This window comes from Aspergillus japonicus (genome assembly GCF_003184785.1).
Source record: "Aspergillus japonicus CBS 114.51 unplaced genomic scaffold BO86scaffold_12, whole genome shotgun sequence".
Lineage (NCBI taxonomy): Eukaryota > Fungi > Ascomycota > Eurotiomycetes > Eurotiales > Aspergillaceae > Aspergillus > Aspergillus japonicus.
The window spans coordinates 467,750-488,913 of NW_020291649.1; the positions used below are offsets into that span (position 1 = coordinate 467,750).

At 53.3% G+C, this 21,164-nt stretch overlaps 11 protein-coding genes and 1 non-coding gene across 12 annotated transcripts; 5 read left to right on the forward strand and 7 right to left on the reverse strand.

Moving 5' to 3' along the window:
* Positions 1-241: 241 nt before the first annotated feature.
* On the reverse strand, positions 242-1,679 carry BO86DRAFT_425964 (uncharacterized protein; the record flags this gene model as incomplete). The annotated part of the gene is made up of 1 exon (XM_025675502.1): positions 242-1,679. A coding segment is annotated over one exon (1,173 nt), but the record flags the coding sequence as incomplete, so codon positions are not given.
* A 482-nt stretch (positions 1,680-2,161) lies between these two features.
* On the forward strand, positions 2,162-2,232 carry BO86DRAFT_t94. Its single transcript has one exon. It is a non-coding gene; the product is annotated as a tRNA-Gly (tRNA).
* On the reverse strand, positions 2,223-3,552 carry BO86DRAFT_446893 (uncharacterized protein; the record flags this gene model as incomplete). The annotated part of the gene is made up of 3 exons (XM_025676551.1): positions 2,223-2,573; positions 2,661-3,164; positions 3,513-3,552. 3 exons carry the CDS (start codon positions 3,550-3,552, stop codon positions 2,416-2,418), a joined length of 702 nt encoding a protein of 233 aa, XP_025529718.1. The 3' UTR covers positions 2,223-2,415.
* Positions 3,553-4,119: 567 nt separating this feature from the next.
* On the forward strand, positions 4,120-6,045 carry BO86DRAFT_308523 (cytochrome P450; the record flags this gene model as incomplete). The annotated part of the gene is made up of 8 exons (XM_025667779.1): positions 4,120-4,321; positions 4,379-4,470; positions 4,539-4,560; positions 4,623-4,821; positions 4,875-5,261; positions 5,316-5,727; positions 5,783-5,818; positions 5,878-6,045. The coding sequence occupies 8 exons, from the start codon at positions 4,120-4,122 to the stop codon at positions 6,043-6,045; spliced, it is 1,518 nt and encodes a 505-aa protein (XP_025529719.1).
* A 75-nt stretch (positions 6,046-6,120) lies between these two features.
* BO86DRAFT_446895 (uncharacterized protein) lies at positions 6,121-7,521 on the reverse strand (the record flags this gene model as incomplete). The annotated part of the gene is made up of 3 exons (XM_025676552.1): positions 7,322-7,521; positions 6,383-6,788; positions 6,121-6,318 (listed from the first exon to the last, which is right to left on the reverse strand). Exons 1-3 carry the CDS (start codon positions 7,375-7,377, stop codon positions 6,121-6,123), a joined length of 660 nt encoding a protein of 219 aa, XP_025529720.1. The 5' UTR covers positions 7,378-7,521.
* A 555-nt stretch (positions 7,522-8,076) lies between these two features.
* BO86DRAFT_35324 (NACHT and WD repeat domain-containing protein) lies at positions 8,077-12,067 on the reverse strand. Its single transcript, XM_025669520.1, has 3 exons — positions 11,753-12,067; positions 10,067-11,703; positions 8,077-10,016 (listed from the first exon to the last, which is right to left on the reverse strand). Exons 1-3 carry the CDS (start codon positions 11,892-11,894, stop codon positions 8,223-8,225), a joined length of 3,573 nt encoding a protein of 1,190 aa, XP_025529721.1. The 5' UTR covers positions 11,895-12,067; the 3' UTR covers positions 8,077-8,222.
* Positions 12,068-12,882, forward strand: BO86DRAFT_35340 (uncharacterized protein). Its single transcript, XM_025669526.1, has one exon. It carries the CDS (start codon positions 12,241-12,243, stop codon positions 12,682-12,684), a length of 444 nt encoding a protein of 147 aa, XP_025529722.1. The 5' UTR covers positions 12,068-12,240; the 3' UTR covers positions 12,685-12,882.
* An 849-nt stretch (positions 12,883-13,731) lies between these two features.
* BO86DRAFT_35352 (uncharacterized protein) lies at positions 13,732-14,387 on the reverse strand. Its single transcript, XM_025669530.1, has one exon. It carries the CDS (start codon positions 14,293-14,295, stop codon positions 13,792-13,794), a length of 504 nt encoding a protein of 167 aa, XP_025529723.1. The 5' UTR covers positions 14,296-14,387; the 3' UTR covers positions 13,732-13,791.
* BO86DRAFT_387666 (uncharacterized protein) lies at positions 14,217-15,254 on the forward strand. The gene has a single exon (XM_025671648.1). It carries the CDS (start codon positions 14,480-14,482, stop codon positions 14,942-14,944), a length of 465 nt encoding a protein of 154 aa, XP_025529724.1. The 5' UTR covers positions 14,217-14,479; the 3' UTR covers positions 14,945-15,254.
* Positions 15,255-15,554: 300 nt separating this feature from the next.
* On the forward strand, positions 15,555-16,815 carry BO86DRAFT_454902 (alpha/beta hydrolase; the record flags this gene model as incomplete). The annotated part of the gene is made up of 2 exons (XM_025677081.1): positions 15,555-15,743; positions 15,802-16,815. The coding sequence occupies 2 exons, from the start codon at positions 15,555-15,557 to the stop codon at positions 16,813-16,815; spliced, it is 1,203 nt and encodes a 400-aa protein (XP_025529725.1).
* A 165-nt stretch (positions 16,816-16,980) lies between these two features.
* On the reverse strand, positions 16,981-17,825 carry BO86DRAFT_387667 (uncharacterized protein). The gene has a single exon (XM_025671649.1). The coding sequence runs from the start codon at positions 17,632-17,634 to the stop codon at positions 17,305-17,307; it is 330 nt and encodes a 109-aa protein (XP_025529726.1). The 5' UTR covers positions 17,635-17,825; the 3' UTR covers positions 16,981-17,304.
* A 602-nt stretch (positions 17,826-18,427) lies between these two features.
* Positions 18,428-20,229, reverse strand: BO86DRAFT_408378 (DUF3433 domain-containing protein; the record flags this gene model as incomplete). Its single annotated transcript, XM_025674344.1, has 3 exons — positions 18,428-19,317; positions 19,675-20,193; positions 20,220-20,229. 3 exons carry the CDS (start codon positions 20,227-20,229, stop codon positions 18,611-18,613), a joined length of 1,236 nt encoding a protein of 411 aa, XP_025529727.1. The 3' UTR covers positions 18,428-18,610.
* Positions 20,230-21,164: the final 935 nt, after the last annotated feature.

Genomic DNA, 21,164 nt, shown 5'->3' on the forward strand with positions numbered 1-21,164 from the left:
TGGTGGTGGTGGTGGATAGACATTGTACTGTACATCATACACATACACTTATATACTCTTCTCCTCGGATTTCTTGGATTAGGTTGGGCTTCCGTTGCTCTGGGTGTGTAGGGCTAGCGAGCTGACAGCTCCTTACTTAGCCGCAACAGAAATCATGCGTCTACCATGATAACTAGACCGACTCGCTCCCTGAACTGTTCACGACAGTATTCACAGTACCCATTCTTCTGGATGCATGCATCCCACATCCACCCCCTATCCCAAATTAACCTGGATCACGCCCAGCCAAGGCACACAAACAGACCCCAAAATCCCAGAGCTGAATGATACCTCCAATCACAAACGCCTGCCGCGGTCCTCCTCACCACCCATCCAAAAACACTCTCATGAAAACGCCAACCCCGTAAACCAGAATGCGCCGACCCTCCACCCATTCATTACATTACTTTAGCCATAACCGCCCAGTGCCCAATCCCATGCCCAATCCCCCAAACACCTACAGTCAGTCACTCATCCCCCCACCCGGACGCCTCCATAAGCCCCACCGGCCGCCACTCCTGCCCCGGATACGCCGTACTGAACATCACGATCTCCGGCTCCGGCTCCGGCTCCGCCCCCGCCTCCGCGTCCTCGCGCTTGCGCTCGTGCCTGCTCGGCGTTTCGGCCTGCTGCTTTTGCTTTGGGTCTGGGTCTAGGTCTGGGTCTTGCTCCGGCCCCTTTCCCGGCTTCGGCGACTCGCTCGATGCCGTTCGGCTTAAACTTGGAGGTAGCCCTGGAAGATCGGTTGTCGTGCAAGATGGAGGAAGCGGGGACGGGGTCCTGCCGCTACCGCCGCCGGCGACGTCTGTGGTGGATCCTCCTCGGCGGGGGAGGGGTCGGGCTGAGCCTGAGCCTGGGCCTGGGCCTGGGCTTGGACTAGGGAAAGGGTTGAGGAGGTCCGGTGGTATCGTAGTCGTTCCGCGCCTCGGGCTGTTGCTGCTCCTTTCCCTCCCTTGTCCGTCTCCCTGTCCGTGTCCGTGTCCAACTCCCGGTATATTCTTCGACTTCGGAGACACCGCATCTATATCTAGGTCCGGTGCAGGCGCTGGAGCGGATCTCGAGCGCTGCTGCTGCTGCTGGGGGCGTGGTGGCGGAACGAGAATACTGTTCTTGCCGATGCTGCTGAGGACTTCCCCGGTGATGCGGGCGGACCATTCTGTGGATGAGGGGGGGAACACGGGGGTTCTGGTGGTGGTGGTGGTGGTGGGTTTGAGGATGGGGGGACTGTGCTGTTCCTTTTCTTGTTGATCGTGGGCGGGGTCGTCATCGCCCCCGGGGATGATCAGTTTCCAGGGCAGTTCTTGGTCGCCGGAGCGGCTGGTGCGCGGGCGCGTGCGGAAGGTTCCGAGGCTGTGGGCGGGGTCGGTGAGGTCCATTTTGGGATTTGAGGTGGGTGGTGGTGGGTGGTTCTTGGTGATGAGGATGAGGGTTGGGTATGGTCTTGGATTCGGGGAGTGTGAAGAGGTGAAGGTTCCACGTATACATGGACTTAGGATGTGTAGCTGGTTGTGGTTGTGGTTGTGGTTGTGGAGTAGAGGATAGGTAGTGACTGCTGCTGCTGCTGGACACGAGCATGGACACGAGCATGGCTGGGTCGGAGGTGGAGTGGTGATGCGCCCGCCCGGCGGGAAGGAATCCGGGGTATGGAAATCCGGGGTAAGGCACGGATCGCTCTTGGTCTGGCTGCACTTGTTTGGTAGGTTTGTCCGTCTAGGTCTGCTGGTGTTGATGTAGGAGGAGCATGTATGGCCGGGTTGAGGCTGTTGTGGTTTCCACTAGATGTCGCTGGCGGTGGTAGGGTCTGATGCTAGTATGAGGGTAAATATACAATGTCGCCGAATGGTTCAGGGTTTAGTGTACGCGTACTGGATGTTGTATTGTTATCTCTACGGTGAGTCTAATGCTTTGGTGCTTGGTGCTTTAGCGAGTAGAGGGGTCTAACGTACTTATGTCTGGACTGTGTCACTTAATTGGGATGATTTAATGTCTAGACTTTTCCAGGATGTATTGATCAGGGCCTGTTTACCTGTTCCCCTGCAGTTGATTGCTGTTTATACTCTATTTCATGTATCAAGGTACATTGGTCTATGATGTCAAGGCAAGGTGACCATAATATGAACCAGCATCATTGGTCTAGTGGTAGAATTCATCGTTGCCATCGATGAGGCCCGTGTTCGATTCACGGATGATGCAATGCTTACTTTTTGCCTTTTTGCCTTTTTGCCTTTTTGCCTTTTTGCCTTTTGTTCCGATCACTCCAGAACCACCACGGACATCTCCAGCAACACAACCCTACAGTGTACCACATCTTACTCTTTTACTCGGCTCATAGTTAATTCCAGATTGCTAGCTAACCCCCAGTAGACCAAACCAACCCTACGCCTTCGACACCACGCAAATCGCAATCCCCGCCAACACCAACGCCATCCCCACCCACGTCTCCCGCGCGATCCCCTTCCGCTCCACGTACCACTCGCCCAGCACCGTGAACAGGAACGCGCTCGAATTGGCCAACGGCACGGTGAGGGAGAGTTCTACCCACCGAAGACGGAGTTAGCGGTTGCCTCCTTAGATCCCCCCAAGTCCCTCGATGATCTGCGAGCGGGCGGGGCAGAACAAACCATGCTTCCCCACCAACAGAAAGAACCAAATACTGCCCGTCAGGTTCACCACCAACGGCACCGAGTACGCCGGCGTCCGCAAGAGGTTGACCACCGTCCCGAGCACGGCGACGAGTTTCGTCCGGAGCCAGGATTTTTGGGACTGCTGGCGCATCCAGACGGGTTGTTGGGGTGGAGGTAGGTCGGTTTCGCTGGCGCTGTCGTTGTCGTTGTCGTCGTTGTCGGGTGAGGGGTGGTTGGGTTCGTCGGAGGAAGGGATTGGGTTCAGGGGTACGGTTTCGTTGCCGCTTTCGGGCGCATTGTTGTTGTAGAGGGTTGAGGATTGGGTAGCTGTAGCTGTAGGGTCGTGCTCGTCTGGCGAGACCCCCGTTCGCGCCTCCTGGCGCGCGTTGAAGTCGGCGGCCGCGCGGCGGATGAAGGGGGTCGTGAAGCCCCAGGCGACCCCGACGAGGAGGAAGGAGAGGATGTAATTGAGGACCGGCGGTTGGTCGGCTGGGGTAGCGGCTGGTGGGAGGGGGGTTTCCATTCTGGATGGAGTGGAGTCTAGGAGGTTGGTGTTGATGGGGTGGTGAAGAGTTGGATGTACTGTACTGGAAGGTTTAGGGGGAAGACTGATTGCGATAAGATAACAAGCAACAAGCGGAGGGCTGGTTGCGGTGGCGGATGCGGATGCGGATGCGGAGAAGTCGGCGAACTATGAACGGTTGTCATAAGACAGGCGTCTCTTCCGAAATCCGATATTCTTTCATCATTGACTAATTGACTTTATTCCTTACTGTGCTGTACAATCTGCTATGGTCAGAACCGAGATCGTCTGCTCGAAAGCGAGGGTTTTGCCACGAAATGTAGTACAGTACAGTAAGCCCGTAGGACGTCCTCCGTACACATCCATGATGGCCAGTGCGACTCGGCAATTGCAGGCTAATAAAGGCACGCCCTACTCCGCCAAACAAGCACATGAGCTCCCTTTCTCTGTCATCTGTCCACCTTCCCAATAACAAAGCCAGTTTGTCTTCCTATGCAACAACTTGACATCCCTGTTGGTGCCTTCTGACCAGAACCGAGAGATAATCAGTGACACGATGATAAGACTAGCCAATCGAACGGCTGCTTGCGTGGACTAAGCAAAGGCGAACAAGGGTCACAGCACCGTCGAGGGATCGCTGTCTCGCTCGAGGACCGTTTGATCTCGGATCCGTCACTATTGGCGCTACAAAGCTGACATCTCCACTTGGTGGCTCTTAGAGCGGACTATGATCCCTGACCCCAGCATGGTGACGTCGAAACCATGATAGCTCCTCGACCCAAGCTCGCTAATTGCTGCAAGACGCCATTTGAGGTCGACCGACGCACAGATGACCAGACGCATTACTATTAGTGATGGGTTGCCTACATGCATATAAACCCCGGCTAGCCCCCGGCACGCTTTCGAAAACAATGAAACCGTGGTCAACTCACAATGATTCCATCTGCCACGATCGAAAATCTGGGGATACTGCTTGCAGTCTGTTATGGCGGTTGGATTCTCTATGCTAGGTGGCTCCATCCCTTGGCCAGATTCCCTGGACCTCCGTTGGCCTCAATTTCCCGACTATGGGTCGTCCTGCACGTTGCCCGTGGCAAGACAGTGCTTGAGCAAAAGGAGCTGCATCGCAGATACGGTAAGTTTGGAGAGCACTACATTGCTCTGCCCGTACGATTATTCTGATGTCCTCCAGGGCCTATTGTTCGCATAGCACCAAACGAGCTCATCATGAATGACGCCCGATCCTTGAAGGCTATATACAGTGCCAATTCGGGGTCTGAAAAGGTGAGCATACTGCTATTTTTGGCTATCGCTCAAAGAATTTTGAAAACAAAGCCGACCTGACTATGTAGACCGACTTCTACTTGGCTTTTCGTCCTCCTTGGGGTGAGTTTAACTCTGATACATTCGATAACACGACGCTGACGCTCGTCTAGCACGATATCCAGACCATTTCTCAGCTACCGACGAACAGCTGCATGCCCGCAGGCGACGAATCGTGAACCATGCCTACTCAATGTCAAACGTGCTCCAGGCAGAGAGGTACGTAGATAAGTGCACCGATGTTCTACTCGAGCGCTTCGCGGAGCTCGCCCAGCAAGGGGCGACGGTCGATTTCTTCCGGTGGGCTCGAATGTAAGTTCTCCTTCCCAAATACCACGCAACGCTTAACTCAAGCTATGCGGCAGGTATGCATACGATGCAGTCGGGGAGTTTTACTTCGGTCGAATGTTCGGGTTCCTCCAGAATGGACACGACCACCTGGGCTACCTAGCAGCCACCGACGTCCTCATTCCCGCCATGGCCCTCGCTGGTGTCATGCCGTCTTATATCCGTCCGATCTTCATGCTCGTGGGGTTCATGTCCGGCCGGATAAGAAAAGCCTTCGGGGCGCTGGAACACCTCACAAAAGCAGCCGATACGGTGGTCGAAGACCGCATAAGTGAAGCGAAGAAGGCAGAAGGACGTCCTGGCCATCCCGACATTCTCACGCGGATCTTCGATATCTATCATGACAAAGGAAAGTCCCTTGATTTTGAGGTAACGGATGTGAAGATGGAGGCTTTCCTTGCCTTGTATGTGTCCTCGCCGTCGAACCCAGGGCGCATTGACCACTAATAAATGCGCAGCTTCGGTGGGAGCGATACTACGGCTATCACAATGGCGACTACCATGTTCCACATCGTCAAAGATCGGCGGATCTATCGGGCTGTGCTCGAGGAAATCGACACGGCGACTGCCAAGGGAGAATTGGGGGCTTCGCATATCGCCTACAACGAGGCTCTGAAACTACCCTTTCTGAGCGCATGTATCAAAGAGGGCATGCGGGTTCATCCAACCACAGCGCTGCCACTGCCCCGTCAAACGGCCAACGAAGAACGACTGGTATCTGGCCACAAGATCCCCGGCAGCACGCGGATTGGTGCGAATGCGCCTATTGTGCAATCGGACCCAGCTGTGTTCGGGGAGGATGCCGACGAGTTCTGTCCAGAACGGTGGATGCGTCCGGGGGCTGATCGACTGGGACAATATATTCTGCATGTGAGAATCCTGCAAAGCAATGAAGACCTGGAGGATATGAACTAACCTGGTGCAGTTCGGTGCAGGGTCTAGAACCTGCCTGGGAAAGCATGTAAGCTCACTTGACACCAATCCATTATGCGGTAACGTGGGTACTCATCGATCTCGAAGATGGCAATGTGCGAGTTATACAAAGTCATACCACAGATCCTCCGGTCGTTCTATCTAGAGCTTGCTTCACCATCCGAAACCCGCCTTGAAACCAAAGACTATTGGTTCTACAAACCCACCGCCGTCAAGCTGAAGGTGCAGCGGCGAGAGATTCGACGACCAAACTAGATACTGTTGACAAGCACGTAAAGCGGCTACCCTTCGTAAACCCAAGCAATCAACATGTTGGAGCAAAATCACCATTCATCCCGTCTGAGGGCCGCCGTCCCACGTACACTTCCTAATATGCTCGACCTGAACGTCGTTGATCTCGAAGATCCGTACCCTGGGCCGGTAAACCGGGACAATCGGAAGCCCCGGCCGTCCATCCCCACAGATCTCGTCCAGATCAATACCACAACACTCCGCATACGCACTATTCAACTCCGGCGACCATTGCTTCTAGCGCGAGCGTCAGCAACCCCCATCCCACCCCATCCCCATCTTCAGTTCTGGGAATCCATACCTGGAACCGAGAGAGCCTGCCAAAACTCGCCAGGAAGGCCCGTGCCTCGGCCCACGAGCGCAGCCTCGACCCGCCCGTCCGCGAGATACTGATCGAAGCGATGGTCGCGTGCGCGCGCGCCGCCACGCCGGGTAGACGCGGACGCCCTCGCGCCCCGACGGCCAGCACAAAAGCTGTGCGCGAACGAGGTGGAGTCCGTGTCGTCGCGGCGCTGCAGCTCCCCGCGGTCCAGCAGCTCCACGTTCCCCCAGATCCACCCCCAGCACCCGTCACCGTCGCCTCCCGGCCGTCCATCGCGGCTTTCTTGGCCGGCGCGAACCGCTTCCCCAGCTCCGCCGACCCCGTCCCCCTCACGTCCGCCATCGTCGGCGGCCCCGCCAGCCCCGCCGACTGCCATTTCAGCGGGCTGACCAGCAGGAGCACTGGTGTCGCTGCTACGTAGGAGAGATGCCAGAGCGATGAGCGCGGTAGCGGTAGCGGTTTTAGGGTTCGGTGGTGCGGGTGCGGGTGCGGGTACGGATACGGAGACGCTGCTGCTGACGCTGATGCGCGCCCCCGCAGGTCGACGGTGGTCTCGCCGCGTAGTACCGCCGCGCGCAGCGCTGTGATTCGGTTCGAGGCGGCTTGGATGCCCTCCGCGAAGAAGGCGCGGAGTTCTGCGTCTAGGACCTCGAGGGGCGTGGCTGGTGGGGTTGGAGCTGGGGTTAGGGTCTTGGGGTTCAGGGCGCAGAGTGCGGTGTGTATCGCTTCCTCGGTGGATTCTGTTGTTGCTGTCTTCTGGTTGCTTTCGGTCTTAAAGGGTGGGAGTGAGGGTGGGAGCTGATGAGGGGTCTGGTTGTTCGAGGGTCGGAGGGGATGCGAGGATCTGTGGTTATTGTGCTTTCGACTCTACACATATCAAAGGCAATTGGTAGGGTGGTGTGTTGTTCGTTCTCTTACCTCGACTCGGTGAGCGCCTTGCTTCCGCCCTTGGGTTTCTCTTCGGGGTGTGGCATGGTGGTCGAGGTGTGGAAGTTAGTCTACAAGAGAGAGGGACAGACAGGAAAGGAACAAAGAAATCCCCACAGAGACGAAGAGGGATATGTTATAGCAAACTTTGCAGACGTGGTATGGGTTCGGTAGTGAATGTTCCTAGTGATAGCTTACGCAGGTGAATTGAAGCGTGATCTTGATACGGTTCCTGATGCTGACATTGAGGATTGGTTTGTTTACGGATTGTGAGGGGGGGGGGGTGAATATCTAATCGTCTAGAGGCATACATCAGATTCCCCACCGTGGAATTGATTCTCTGCCCGAGGAACAAGTTAGTGATTGTTGGTTTGTGGTTCTACGCTTTCGGTGCGTTTACTCAGTGGGGATCCTGTCTTGGTTACTGGGTTTTCTGGTTCTTATCGGGATGTCTCTGTGGGCATGCAAGACCGGTAATGACTGAATCCAAGGAGTGCGAAAACATGTTCCCTGGCATTTCGCTGAACACAAAAATCATGCAGTCATATCAATGGATCTACTTTGATTCTCGACAGGGCGTGCAATCTGAAGGAGTCTACTCGACATTGTTTGACGAGACTGAGAGGAGAGGGAGAAGTCGTCACAGGTTGAGACATGCAATGCTCAGATTACCACTACGCTGCGCGTCAATCTAAGCGCACCTGGTTTACACATTCCATTCCATGGCGCGTACTGCCATAATTACTCAAGTGGCGATGCAATATACACTGATGAATGAGAGCAAACTGCAGGAAAGGGTATATCAAGTCCACTACGAATAGCCCAACGCAGGTAATGTAGCTCCCCTAACGAAAATGAAGATCCTTCAGCTAAAAGACAGAAAGTACAACACCTATAACAACTCGCTGCGGAAATGAAAAATCAAGACATTGGCAGCACTGTACGCGATCGCAATGATATTCTCGAACGCGGCGGCGCCCTCCAAGTTGGTGTATTCGGGTGGCAGTCGAAGCAGCCTCTGAGCCCCCGCGAGGATCCACTCATTGTCCTCCAGAGTCAACTTGGGTCGAGGGTCCTCCAGGCTGGTCAGAAGCTCGACTCCCGTACGAACCAACGTGTGAAGATCCTTCTTCGCGCTGACACTACTGGACGCAGTGGATTTGTTCAGGTCGACCGCGAGCACGCACGTCTTGCTTAGAATATCCCATAATCTTGCGTCGGGGCCGCTTCGCGAGACCAAGAACTTTTCGTCGTCGGTGAAGCACAAGGCAGCGAGATTGACTGGTGGTTCCTCGGCCGGATCATCCTCGTCCTCCTTCGCGAGATCGATGCAGTATTGTAATTTGGGATCAGGGAGTAGAGTTTGTAGAACCTCCCAAAGTTCGAACTCGCGCATCTCGTCACGAATGTGTCCCAGATCACCCAGACATTTGCCTGTAAGGGTATCCCAGATGTATAGCTGTAAATCCACGGACAAGACGGCTAGCAAGCGCCCATGCGGCGAGAATCGAACTTCTCGGAGATTTCTCGTTCGAATGACATTAGGGGGCTCCATGACCTCGCCTGCCTTGAGAGCCCAGAGTCTGACCGATACGCGGGCGCAGGTCGCTAGCATACTTCCATTTGGCGAGAGGGCTGCCCCAGCACATTCTGCCACCCCCATGTTTATAGTCTGGCAGCAGCGACCAGTCTCGATGTCCCAAAGTTGAATCTGGCCATACGACACTGATGCGAGGGACTTTCCATCCTTCGATATGTCGAGTGCTTGACCGTCTGATGATAGGCCATGCTTCGGTGCACTTTGGACTTTCGAAATTTGGAGAAGAACACCAGTTGTCGGCTGCCAGAGTTGGAGCATGCCATCATCTGAGATTACTGCCAAGATATTGCCATCTTTGGAGAGAGCCGGTTTGAACAACGCTGACTGGTGCCGACTTTGTATTACCTGCAAACACTGGGCCTTGTAAGTGTCCCACACATAGATCGCCCCATCAACGGTTGTTGAGGCCAGGACCGAACCGTCTTTCGATACCACGACGTGTATAATCTCACTTGTGTGGCCAGTAAGCCATCGGATGCAGCAGCCGCAAAGCACGTTCCAAACTCGTATCCCGCGCGAGTCAACCATGAATGCCAGCAACTCTCCGGCTTCTGACATAGTAATTGCCCCAAAAATTCCGTTTCCAGCGGGGACACTCGATTTCTGCAAGCATTCCCCAGTCCAAGGATCTCGTTGCTGGATGTGATGGTCACGATTTGTTCCGCCACCCCACACTACCACCAATCTCTCTTCCTTTCCCAAGAATCCAACAAACACTGCTAGGTCTGGCAAGTCAAACGCCTGCAAGAGCTCCCCCGTCACGGGATCCCATACTTCCACTATCTTGCCCGCTCCTCTAATTGCGGCCGATGCTAAAATCTTTCCGCATGTGGAAAAAGCCAAAGCGCGACTTGACCACACACGGCCGCTCAGGCTCTGCAGTAAAGGGCTCCAGTTTGAAGAGATCGACGGCATTCGATGCATCCAGTGTAATGATTCCTTCTCGAAGAGAAGCCTAACTGTGCTCTGTGCCGGCGTAAATACAAGCCCACTTAAGTATATTTGCAAGGGATATGGTTCGATTGTAGATCGGCTAGATAACGTAAATCGCTTCGCGTCACGGATATATGCGTCGACACTAGGGTTCTTGGTTTCACTCAGCTCCGCTTGTCAGACTTGAAAGCAGCAACACTTACAACCGTCATGGATTCCAAGGAGGCGATCGCACGAACTCCATCGGAGAGTCTTCTCATCCAAATAAGAGCCTCGAGCCAATGTAAAAGATGTTTTCGGAGAAAGAGATCAAAGGAGTCGTTTTTGTGTATTATGGCACCACTCTGTTGCAGGTGGTGGACCCAGTAGAGGCATGCATACCGCACGGCAGCTGGCAACCATTGCTCCAATTGGCCCCGGCTCACATCGGTCACCGCAATAGCAGGGTTATCCAAGTCGAAGATCCCCCGTCCAGATGGACAGCACGCCCATGATTGGGACATGATATTCACACAGCACCCAGCCAAGGTGAGATGCGTCTGCCTCTTGTCCACATGAAACGCTTGCTCGGTACATCTCACTTCATCCAAGATGAATTCACGCAACGTGGGATGGTGAAGTCGAGGGGGCAGATGATCGTCTTCAGGAAGATCCACAATCGCACTCAAGTGTCTGAGGTTAAGATAAATATCAAGGTTACTGATAGTTTTGTATTCTGGGCGTCTGACGCCAGATGACCGGGGTTCGGATTGATACAAGGCGCCTAGTCCAATTACCGGAAGTGGAGAAACGAGCACAGCCATTGTTCCTAAGATAAGTCGAACGATGTTGTAGATGAACACTTTTTCCTCGGCCGTGTGTCGCTCTGAAACAGTACTCCGAAGGACAGTGAGATAAACTTTGTCTAGCTCAGACTTTGGATCGTCAATAGAAATACTATCGTCGAGGAGTTGAATCAGTCGCTGACGGGAGAAACGGCTGTCCGAACTGACAAATTTGCATGCAGTGGCGGCCCAGATGAAGAGACCATCGGCTTTCTGAGTCAGAAGCTCGATTGTGTCCGATCCAGGCCAGTCTATACCTTGTTGATGATTCTTCGCAATCGTGTTGAACCTGTGGGCAAGGAAAGCCCTTATGTCGTGGCTCACGATCTCCGCGTCTATGTTGTGGAGCTTGAAGCACTGTCGCCTTTCTTGCGGTATGTCGTCAAACTTGGTATCGATCCTCGTGTCAGGCCTGCTGGTGAGGAATATACGCAACTTCCCAGACTCCAGTATTCGTGTTTGAGCCAGAAGACGGAGGATCGTGGCGATTCCACCCGATGTCTCGCATTCGTCTAAAGCATCAATAACCAAGATATAGGGTAGTCGACCTGGTTCTGGTTTGATCTTAGACAATGGTTCGAGAACCAAACGACGCCATTGATCCTCAAGAGAGTAGCTGGAAATGTCTTTTCTTTGGCTAACAGAATCCTTGATCTCATCACGCAGAGCAGGATCAGCGTCCGCCAACTGCCGCGCAATTGTAGTCACAAAGCTCGTCGTGCGCTTGGTATCACTATGGAGGACGGAAAAAAAGAAGCTGGCCCCAAGTCGATGTTCGTCATCATATTTACGAGCTACCGTGCGGGCTATCGTCGACTTCCCTGTGCCAGCCAAGCCACTCATCCACAAGATGCAGGGACCATCGCGATCATTGGCCCAATGGTCAATACCCTCAAGGATCTGCACGCGTGTGTTTTCGAGGCAGTAGGGGGACTCTTCACTATCAGCAATTGAGTTGAAACGCGCGTCCTTCACACATGGCAAGTGTGAATCCTCAAGTAACTGGGTTGTGTTACCTGTGATTGAATTAGCCGGGATATTGATGGAACTGGTCGGGCAACCTGCCATAGAAGTTGACATTTTCGGCTGTGCCGACGAACTGCCGAGAATCATTAGCAGCATATGCCGAGATGGAGCATCTCCAGAAATCTTGGTCTCCTTGGCTCGACAGACTCGACAGATTCCTAGTCCTTCGATCAGGAGTCATGGTGGTGTGGACTTGGTGGATGCTGAACTCCTGAAGACAGGACAGGCCAACACCACCAGCAGCTTCAATGAAACTGAACGACGGGGATTATCTGTGTGGTTGGAGCACTAGTCTGGGCGAATCCGGTTCGCCAACAAGGCTGAATCTTAGCTAGTGTAGCGGTAGACTAGTACGCACCGAGCGACGATTGGTCGTGTTTGAGGCTTAGCTGTTGAGGTCAAGATATTTCGAATAAGCAAAGCAGCTAGCTGCTTGTTATGCCCCCAAGCCCCTCCCTAATTTCTTGATCGATCAACCCCGGCGCTAAACGACACCCGTTTACGCCAGCAACATTTATCACCCCAACATGGCTGATCCCATTGGCCTCACTGCCAGCATCATAGCGATCGCGAGTCTTGCATACTCAAGTTGCAGGGCTCTGAGCAGCACCGTTAGGAATTTACGCGATGCGCCAAATACCATCAACGAACTCCATGGAGACCTCGACACGGTCCAAAACCTGCTTCGGTCGTTACAGAGCGCTTTCGAGGGCCTGGATGAGAACGAGCTGTCCGCCGGACAAAGGAGATGTTTCGAAGAACTCGAACCTTATATACGTCGATGCGAGGTGACCTATGATACTTTCGCAAAGACGTTGTCCCGGCTGACATCTCACTCCGACGAAGACCGAGTCAGCTGGCGGGACCGAGGTCGCTTGCATCTGGAAAGACGGGAGATTGCAAGTCTGAAGAATGGACTGCAGAAGGACAAAGAAACTCTTGATATTGCTATCAACATGGCGACACTGTGAGTTCAATCCACGTTGACCACTGCTCGATGCTGATAAGGCGTCTTCAACCGCCAGTCGAAGCACCCGGCAAAACCAGGATGCACTGCGGACTCTGGAAAGAAGAATTGTCATATCGATGAGCGAGTTCGCCGGTGAGATACAAGGCCTGCAGATGGCAATCCAATCTTTGCCATTTCCCTCTGAGGACTCCAGTATCACACGGACGGATGTTGATCAGGTGGTAAGTCTGTTAGAACGGCAAATCGACCTGTTACAACAGAGCTTGAGGGTGTGCGATAGCGGGCTAAGGGAGACCTCGAGAAGTACTGGAACGATGGTGGCGAATGCCAGAGTGCTGGATAAAGCCCGTCAGCTTATTGGAAACATTGGGAGTGATGTTCGACTTGGGCCTCACACACTACCGGTAAATGTCAGTCATGCGGAGGCTAGGGACAATGCATATCAAGGAGTGGGAAACATCTCCGATGCGGCTTTGGAGGCGTTCTTGAGATAAAGGTGTTCTTGAGATAGTGAAGCCTGGGCGGAATTCGTTGTGCCTCAAAGGAGATAGCAAGAAGAGTAGAGTATCAAGCATGTGGTGGATAAACAGAATGTCACCAGCTGCGGACCAAAAGGGTATGCGTCAACAGTGCTTGTAGGGGCGTTTGCTGCGGTGTTGTGGGCAGGGTGTAAGCTTGCACTGTGTGTGTTTTGCAGTTGAAGAAGAGCATATCATGGATTGCAGAAGTGATCAATGACGGACTGAGAGATGGGGGATGATTGAGGAATGATCGTAGGTAGAGGATTTAGGAGAGAATATGTACACTCAAGAAAGTTGGAGTCACCTGTTCCCCAGCTCTTTCCGGTTATAGTTTCAACTCAACTACTAAGGCCACGCATTTCCAAAGCCCAGAATTGTCCACCAACACGCTCATCTCAACAAAATCAGCCATTAGAAACAACTTTGGTATGATTAGTGTATCCGTTAAGAGTGAAGAGACGGAATGAAAGGCAAGATCAACTGCACATTCAGGTATAGGATGGAAGCGAGTTTGTGTACTTACAGTCGGACAACACCTGCCGAGTAAAGACCGAAACTGCTGCACTTCACCTCCACCTCCAATCCAATCACAAATCCACGCTTGACCGAGTCAAATAATCCATCATCAATTCGGATGTTTCCACCTCCGGAGTTACTGAGAGCCGAGTCCGTATATGCACGGCAGATGGGCATGGATAACCTGGATCCAGTCCAGGACCGTCAAAGTAAGTCCACTGCGAGACCTGGCTGTCGTACAAATTAGGCATACACAATCCATCCAATGCGACTGCAGACATGATTGAATTGTCGTCATCACCCTTCCCTCGAGTCATTACCCTCCAGTCCGGTTGGCAGACCCATGTCACAATCATCTGCAGATTAGCTAACCCTGCCGCAGTGGTGTAACCTCTCCAAACCATGACACACTGCCTCCAATGGTGTTTCATCTCATAACAGCTACTCCGTTCCCTGGCACGGGTGCATATTCTCGCTGTCTCGTTTGTACTGTGGCTAGGGGTACGGCCATCCGAGGGCTTTATTCGGCAGATATACCGACATGACCAGGTGGCTGGACCAAATCCCAATCGCATGAGAAGGGTTAGGCAACAGAAACATGGCACGGAGGGCGGTTATTTAAATACGTGCCCGTTCTCCAGGGCTGGCTGACTGACCGAGTCGCCCAAAATCCATTCTCTACTCAGAAAGAGGATACCTCCCAGCCCCCAAACGCTGACGGTCTATACTCACTCGATCGACCCGAACCCCCCCACCGAGATGAAGCCTCTTACCACCCTCGTTCTCCTCTTTTCCTTCTTCGGGCTGTTGGCAGCTGCCCCAACAGATCTCGCCCATTTCATCGACGCAGCCACCCACTTGCCCCTCGTCGACATTCCAGACCACTTCCCCGCCATGTGCTCCGGCACGGGCTCCGGCTACTGCAACCTGGGGATTGCGAGCTACATCCCGTCGTCCGGGACCAAGTTCCGCCAGGCGTTTGTCTACGATCGATACTGCCGCGGACTGGGGGCGCGACCCTTCGACAGCGACACGGGCAAATGGTCCGTCTACTCGCTGCTTCCGTACACGGTGGAGTTGTCGATCACCGGCGGGGGCAGGATCCCGGACGGGTCATTCATATATGCGGGGCGGAAGACGGATCTGGGCAAGAAGATGTACTGCCGAGCGTGCTCAGGGCTCGGGGATTGGGAGTGCTGTCAAGTGGCATTCGACTGTCATTAAGGGGAGGTCTTGGGGTCTGGAGGGTTAGCGTGGGTCAAGCTTGAAAGAGAGTTATGAATTTTGTCCTCAGCACAGAGTCAGTGCCTGAGCCGAGTCGATGGGGTGAGAGTTGCTGACTGGAGCGATGTCGTTTGCTTCTGCGTGTGTTTGATGACCTATATCCCCTGTCTGCTAGCAATAAGATTCGTTGTGATTGGAAGTGTTAGACATCTAGTAGAGGTAGTCATAGTCAGCACTTGATAGCTTAGCTGAAAGAAGATGTAGTGATTGTCACGCTAAGGGAATACCGGACATCGAATCTCAAGGCCGATGTTTGCAGCATTTACAACATCTGACTCCAGTCAGTAAGCTGCAGCCATGCAATCTAATCGAAGGATGGGGGTTTGCATCCTTTGCATCATTTCCGGTCTACCACCCGGAATTAAGCCCGACACCCGAATCGAATGTATACAAGATGGCCGGATGTTTAGCCTGATCTCCAGGACTGCAGAGCAGATAAGCAATGTATAAAAGTAGGTAGCCTGTAGCCTCAACACTCGGAAATAACGACCGCAACCATCTACCAGACATTCGCGCTCCTCCCAGCATTCAAGTAAAATAAACAACAACGATGTCACAAGATCCCCGCGATCCGCGCCTCCAACCATTCCACCACCTCCAAACCCCCTACAAAACCTTTACGGACAACAACAACACCACCCAACGAATCCAAACCGACATCCTCATCCCAAAGACCATCCCCCACCCCACCCAGCCCAAACCCCTCCCAATAATCATCTACTTCCACGGCGGAGGCCTAGTACGTTCCCAACCCAAGCCCCGAACCCCCCCCCGAAAGAAAACTAATATAAAAAAAGATCTGCGGCTCCGCCCTCTACCTAGACTGGTTCCCACGCTACCTCCTCGAGCTAGCCCAAAGCACGCCCGCGGTGCTCCTGGCCCCGAACTACCGTCTGCTGCCCGAAGCCACCATCCACGCGGTCTTCGAGGATGTCCTCGACTTCTGGGCCTGGGTGCACTCCTCCCCGGCCGTGTCCGCGGCACTCGCCACCGTCCCGTCCCCTCCAACGGCCTCGGGGCGGCTCGCGATCGACCGCGCCCGGGTCCTGGTGGCTGGCGGATCCGCCGGCGGGTATCTGAGTCTGTGTCTGGCGCTGCGGTTCCCGGAGCAGATCCGCGGCGCGGTGGTGGGGTATCCTGCGTTTTTGGGGTTGACGTCTTCGTTTTTGGAAGTATCCGCAGTAGCAGAAGGAGCAGCAGCGGTAGCAGTGTCTTCTTCTCCCTCAGCGGGAGGAGATGATGATGGTAGGAAGGGGAAGAGCGGGCCAAGCAACGGGGAGGGAGTACCACCGGACGCCAACAATTCTCCCGCTGAAACCGACGACGAGCTAAGAAAAATGCACCACCTCCTCAACGAAACCCTCGCCCTCGCCGCCCAGCACCGCAGCCCCGTCCGCACCTTCACCGACCTCCCGGACCGCCTCGACCTGATGAACGCGGCGATGCGCACGGGCCGCATCGCCGAGATGTTCGCGCGCGGCGTCGACGACGACGACGACGACGACGACGACGACGACCCGGCCCACGACCCCGAGCGGAGCCTGCGGTATCCGATGGAGAGACTGGATGAACCCGTCAAAATCCCGCGGGGCGGGATCGCGATCTTGCATGGGCGGGAGGATGAGGTCGTGTCTGTGGAGGATAGTGTGCGGTTCGTGGGCAAAGCGAAGATGGTTTTGCGGGCTGAGGATGCGGGGAGGGTGGCGGTTACGGTGAGGGAGGGGGGTCATGGGTTTGATTCGGCTGTGGGATTGGGGGATGGGTGGTTGTGGGAGAGTTTGAGGGGGGTGGTGGGGGGCTGGTTGGAGTGATTTGTCTTCGCAGTGTGTGTGGTTGTGGGATTGTGGTTAGAAGTTGGGAGATATAGTAGATAGCAGTATAGAAGTGCATATATAGCTGCAGAGTCCTGACGGGCAAGTATACAAGATAAGACCTAGTACTCCAGATTAATCAGCTCTCTACAGCAAAACCAGTATCTTCTCAAACCTCTCCCAACAATCATAATCAATCATCAATATTATCCCGAGAGATACAACTAGCCCTATCTAACCTTCCTTCCAAAAAGAAAAAAAAAACCCAGATGATATACCAACAACACCCGCATCACACAAAAGAAAAAAATCCCAGCCATAAATTCATATCATGTATTCATCAATAAACGTATATCAAGTTCATTCAAATCAGTGCAGCAGGGAACGTGTCTCATATCCAGCATGAATATTACCACCTCACGGATACAAACCACCCCCGAAAAACACATTCACCACCCCACTGAACAAGCAGAAGACACCGTTGGAAGACTAGTAGGTATCGCCCGTCGACTCATCCAGATCCTGGATGCGGCTGACCCCGCCCATGGGGGTGCCCGCCGCCAACATCATCTCGCGCTCGCGCCCAGAGGTACTGAAGCGCTTCTCCTTGAGGACGGGCTCCTCACCCAGATTCTGGTGGCCGGTGCGGACGGTGGTGTTGCCCTCCGGGTCGGTGTGCGAGGCGAAGGCCGCGCGGTGGCCGGATTCGTGGGTTTTTGGTGGTTGTTGTTGTTGGTTCTGGTCGCTCGACGAGGAGGAGGATGAGGAGTATGAGGACGAGGACTCGAAGTAGGAGGTTTGGGAGGAGTTGTACGACATCTTGGTTGGTTGGTGGTGGGTTACGCTGTGCGCTTATCGAGAGGATAGGAGGATCGGCGGTGTTCGCGATGGGTGGCTTGAGTTTGCGAAGTTCTTGTGGAGGGTTGCGTTAGAAAGGTTATTTGCAAGGAGAACTCAATGCTTGCTTAATTGCTTGCTGAGTTTGGTCAAAAGTATGGTGATAATTAAAGCAAAGTGGCTTGACTGGGGTAGGGCTGCGTTTGTGGGGAGACTCTTATACTGCGGCTCCGTGGCAACGATGATGTCATAACGAGATAATTTCCAGGGCGGGCCTCCTTATGTAAAAACTCCCACTCCCAAGATTATGAAGTCAGCCTCAGTCTTTACCAATCCTTTCCCATTTTTGAGAGCGAACGGGAAGGGGGTCTGGGAATAGCGTCATGCTTAGATGAGCCAGCCCATGTGTCAGTCCGGCCATCGCCCTTGATTGGTTTGATTGGTCGCCCATGACGATCCAGGGTAGCGGCCATTGCGAAGGCTGCATCATACGTACTGAACTTACTGCAGGTATCGACCATAGTATCCACTTACAACAGACTCAACGCGTAGCTAGGTGGAATATTCACCCATTGTGGCTGTATAGCACGCGTGTTATACATAGTAAGTGGGATTGTGACTGTCAGTTGCTGGTCACCCGAGACTAATGCCGACCATCAGATCGGCATGCAGCCACTCAATCGACCACTAGCTTGGACTTGGGCCCGCAAAATAGATTAGTTCTCATGTACAGTACCTGTGCTACCTGCCCGAGTAGTTTTGAACATGGAGTGATGCCTTGAGGGCAAGAGTAGACTATCTGGACTCACTAAGCGAAATCATTGTCCTATCTATCCTCGACCAATCCAGGCAGAAGCTGGTAGGACTGTCCACTCAACTTATCGTACTCTTATCAATCCCAATCCTCCAGACTAGCTCCTATTTGTTGCTTGAATCACCTGGAGCACCGGTAACCAATTCACACAGAGTATCCTGAAGCAGGCTTGTAATCCCACATCATATCATCCAGATCTCGACCAGACGCAGAAACCATCAGCTTCCCCCTCTCATCCACTGCAGCCGTATACAAGGCATAGGCGGGGTCATTGAGGGCGAGCTTCACGATCCGGGTGGCAGCCGGATGGTGTCTCCTGACCCGGGCAATGAATCTGCTCGTATTTCCCTCGTAGAGTAATTCCGCGGCCCCCAGCAGCCCGACGGGCTCTTCCCATAATACCGACCGGTGACGCCGGTGATAATAATACAAAACAATGTTGCATACAGCAATGAAGGACAATATCACAATGATGTAATACGCCGTCTCAGGGACCACGAACAGCCGCGTATCTGGGGTAGAGACGATTCCCTGGATTGAGGGCGGCTCATCGTTTTCCACCACCGAGCGAGGGAACCCCAGTCCGTCGTTCGCTACAGCATAAATGGCCTCGAAAACTCGTTCCGTAGATAACAATATTTGGTCCTTGTTGGCATAAGGGTTCAAGGTGTTTGCTTCAAGAACATGCCTGTTGATGAGATAGGAGAACCCATCCACGGACAAAGCACCAGTGGGATCTCTGAATGATATGCTAGTCAGGTTTTGCTCGAAACGGTCCCAAGTAGCGGGCCGAAACTCGACGGCCTGGCTGGGATGGTCTTGGAAGTAAATAATCGAGCTGTTGTATTTGTCTGGAAATCGGGTGACAAGATCACCGTATGTCTTCCGGTATGTGGGGATGCATAAAACAGCACTATAGTCTGCAATTCTGAACGGGGAATTCAGGTCTCGGATCCCTGATATGATGGCAATGCGGCTATAGCCAGCATTTGCAGTGCATTCTCTCGCCGACAAGCTCCGTATGTAGTAATAAGCTGAGCTGTCCAATGTCATGGATTATGTGATATTACAGCCGGTATCATCAATTCCGACTGCCAAAGTTCCGCTTTCGTCATTGTATGGGATATAGTTTAGGGTAGGTTTTTCTTCCGTGTAAATAGTGCAGTCAAGATGACCGGATACTGCTAGGTTGTAGGTAGTGATGTTACTAGGCACCTGGCCGTTGTCGGCCCCATATGGCCGAAATGCATAGTGCAAATTTGTCCATGCTGATGGTGGCGCCTTGAAGATAAGCATGGCAAATACCTCGTCGACAATCTCATTCCAGTTCAGCGAGTCATCAAGGTCCAAGTCGTCCCATAATTGTAGGGGTTTGAGGGTGTTGGTGGAATTGTTGATGACTGGGGTTGCGGTGAGCAGATGCGCAGAAAGAGGCACCACAGTTATGTTCGAGACAAGGTAGAGAAGCATGATGACCCCCAAGCTGTAGTGCTTGTTCTGGATAGCCGAGTACCACGACCAAAGGAAGGGTTTACTGCTGTAATCGAGCAGTAAGGAGTTCTTCAGTGTGTTGCCCTTGCGTAATTCACCATACGGTTGTTGCTTGGACGCTGCATCTACCACCGAGGCCCGGAGGTCCCGGGACAGCGTGAAAAAGGCATTGGGCAAGGTAGTCCACAGATATGCTGCACTCCAAAGGTTCCGCAGCATCCCGCCGGGGCCCTTGTCTGGGCCCAGTAAGTGTTGAACGGACAGTAGGCCATTGCGGCTTTCTGAAATGGCGAGGAGGATCGATAACGTCAGAACGGTTGCGATTTTAAGAACAAGAAGAGATGATATGTAGGCAGATCTCAAAGGGTAAGGCTTCCAGTCCCGTTGCTTAGAGCCCGGAGGCGGGGGATAGCCGTAATCATGGCTGAGTGTTGTTGTAGCACTTGGGAGATCCGACTGTATTCCTCAATGAGTTCTACGGGGCTCAAATCGGCAGAGAAACCTGGAGACATGATTCAACTCTAAGACACATCGTGTCATTGAGAAGAGTGTAGATTGTGAATGGATAGATGTTGACCGAAGGCATCCCCTTGACTTCTCCGACGAACGCTGCGAATTTATGTGAGAAGGTGACGAACAATGAATCCTGGTTACAACGGATACATCGTATGTCCCGGAAGTTTGTCTTTCGAATTTTGACCTGACCGAGTTACCGTGTGGACACATAGTATGGGAACAAAGGAAGAATGTAAGTCTTCAGTTCCACCACCCACCCCAGTTTCGGTCCACCTTGACCAGCTGTTTGGGACGATAAGCTTTATTAGGGTGGGGGGCGCATACGCCTGGGCTCTCAACACGAGCACTCAGAAGCCGCAAGAAATGTAGAAGCAACGAAACGTGTGAATCAGACGAGATCTTTCGAAAGTAGCGATCTTGAACACCTCTTGATGCTTTGGTGTCTCTAGTTGTTGTTGTGGGTGGGAAAGGGGGAGGGAAGCTTGGGAAGGAGGCTTGGGAAGGAAGTTGGGAAGGTGGACTCCCCAGCATCACGTGCCTGGAATGCATATAAAAGCAAGCATGCAACAACATGGCCTTGGCTATTTCCCCGAATGGAGTGAGGTAGGTAGAGAAGAAAAGACAAGAGTGAAATCCCGGCTTTTCTAGAGAACCCCCCTACTTCCTTTGATCAAGGTACCTCGGATGAGAC

What these genes read in the sequence shown, in the direction of transcription:
- BO86DRAFT_35324 (XM_025669520.1), bottom strand. Translation starts at nt 11,894, where the DNA reads ATGACTCCTGATCGAAGGACTAGGAATCTGTCGAGTCTGTCGAGCCAA. An exon ending in CGAAAATGTCAACTTCTATG is followed by an intron (nt 11,704 to 11,752) that starts GCAGGTTGCCCG and finishes ATTCAATCACAG; the next exon opens with GTAACACAACCCAGTTACTT. An exon ending in CCTTGGAATCCATGACGGTT is followed by an intron (nt 10,017 to 10,066) that starts GTAAGTGTTGCT and finishes AGTGAAACCAAG; the next exon opens with AACCCTAGTGTCGACGCATA.
- BO86DRAFT_35340 (XM_025669526.1), top strand. Translation starts at nt 12,241, where the DNA reads ATGGCTGATCCCATTGGCCTCACTGCCAGCATCATAGCGATCGCGAGT.
- BO86DRAFT_35352 (XM_025669530.1), bottom strand. Translation starts at nt 14,295, where the DNA reads ATGCGATTGGGATTTGGTCCAGCCACCTGGTCATGTCGGTATATCTGC.
- BO86DRAFT_387666 (XM_025671648.1), top strand. Translation starts at nt 14,480, where the DNA reads ATGAAGCCTCTTACCACCCTCGTTCTCCTCTTTTCCTTCTTCGGGCTG.
- BO86DRAFT_387667 (XM_025671649.1), bottom strand. Translation starts at nt 17,634, where the DNA reads ATGTCGTACAACTCCTCCCAAACCTCCTACTTCGAGTCCTCGTCCTCA.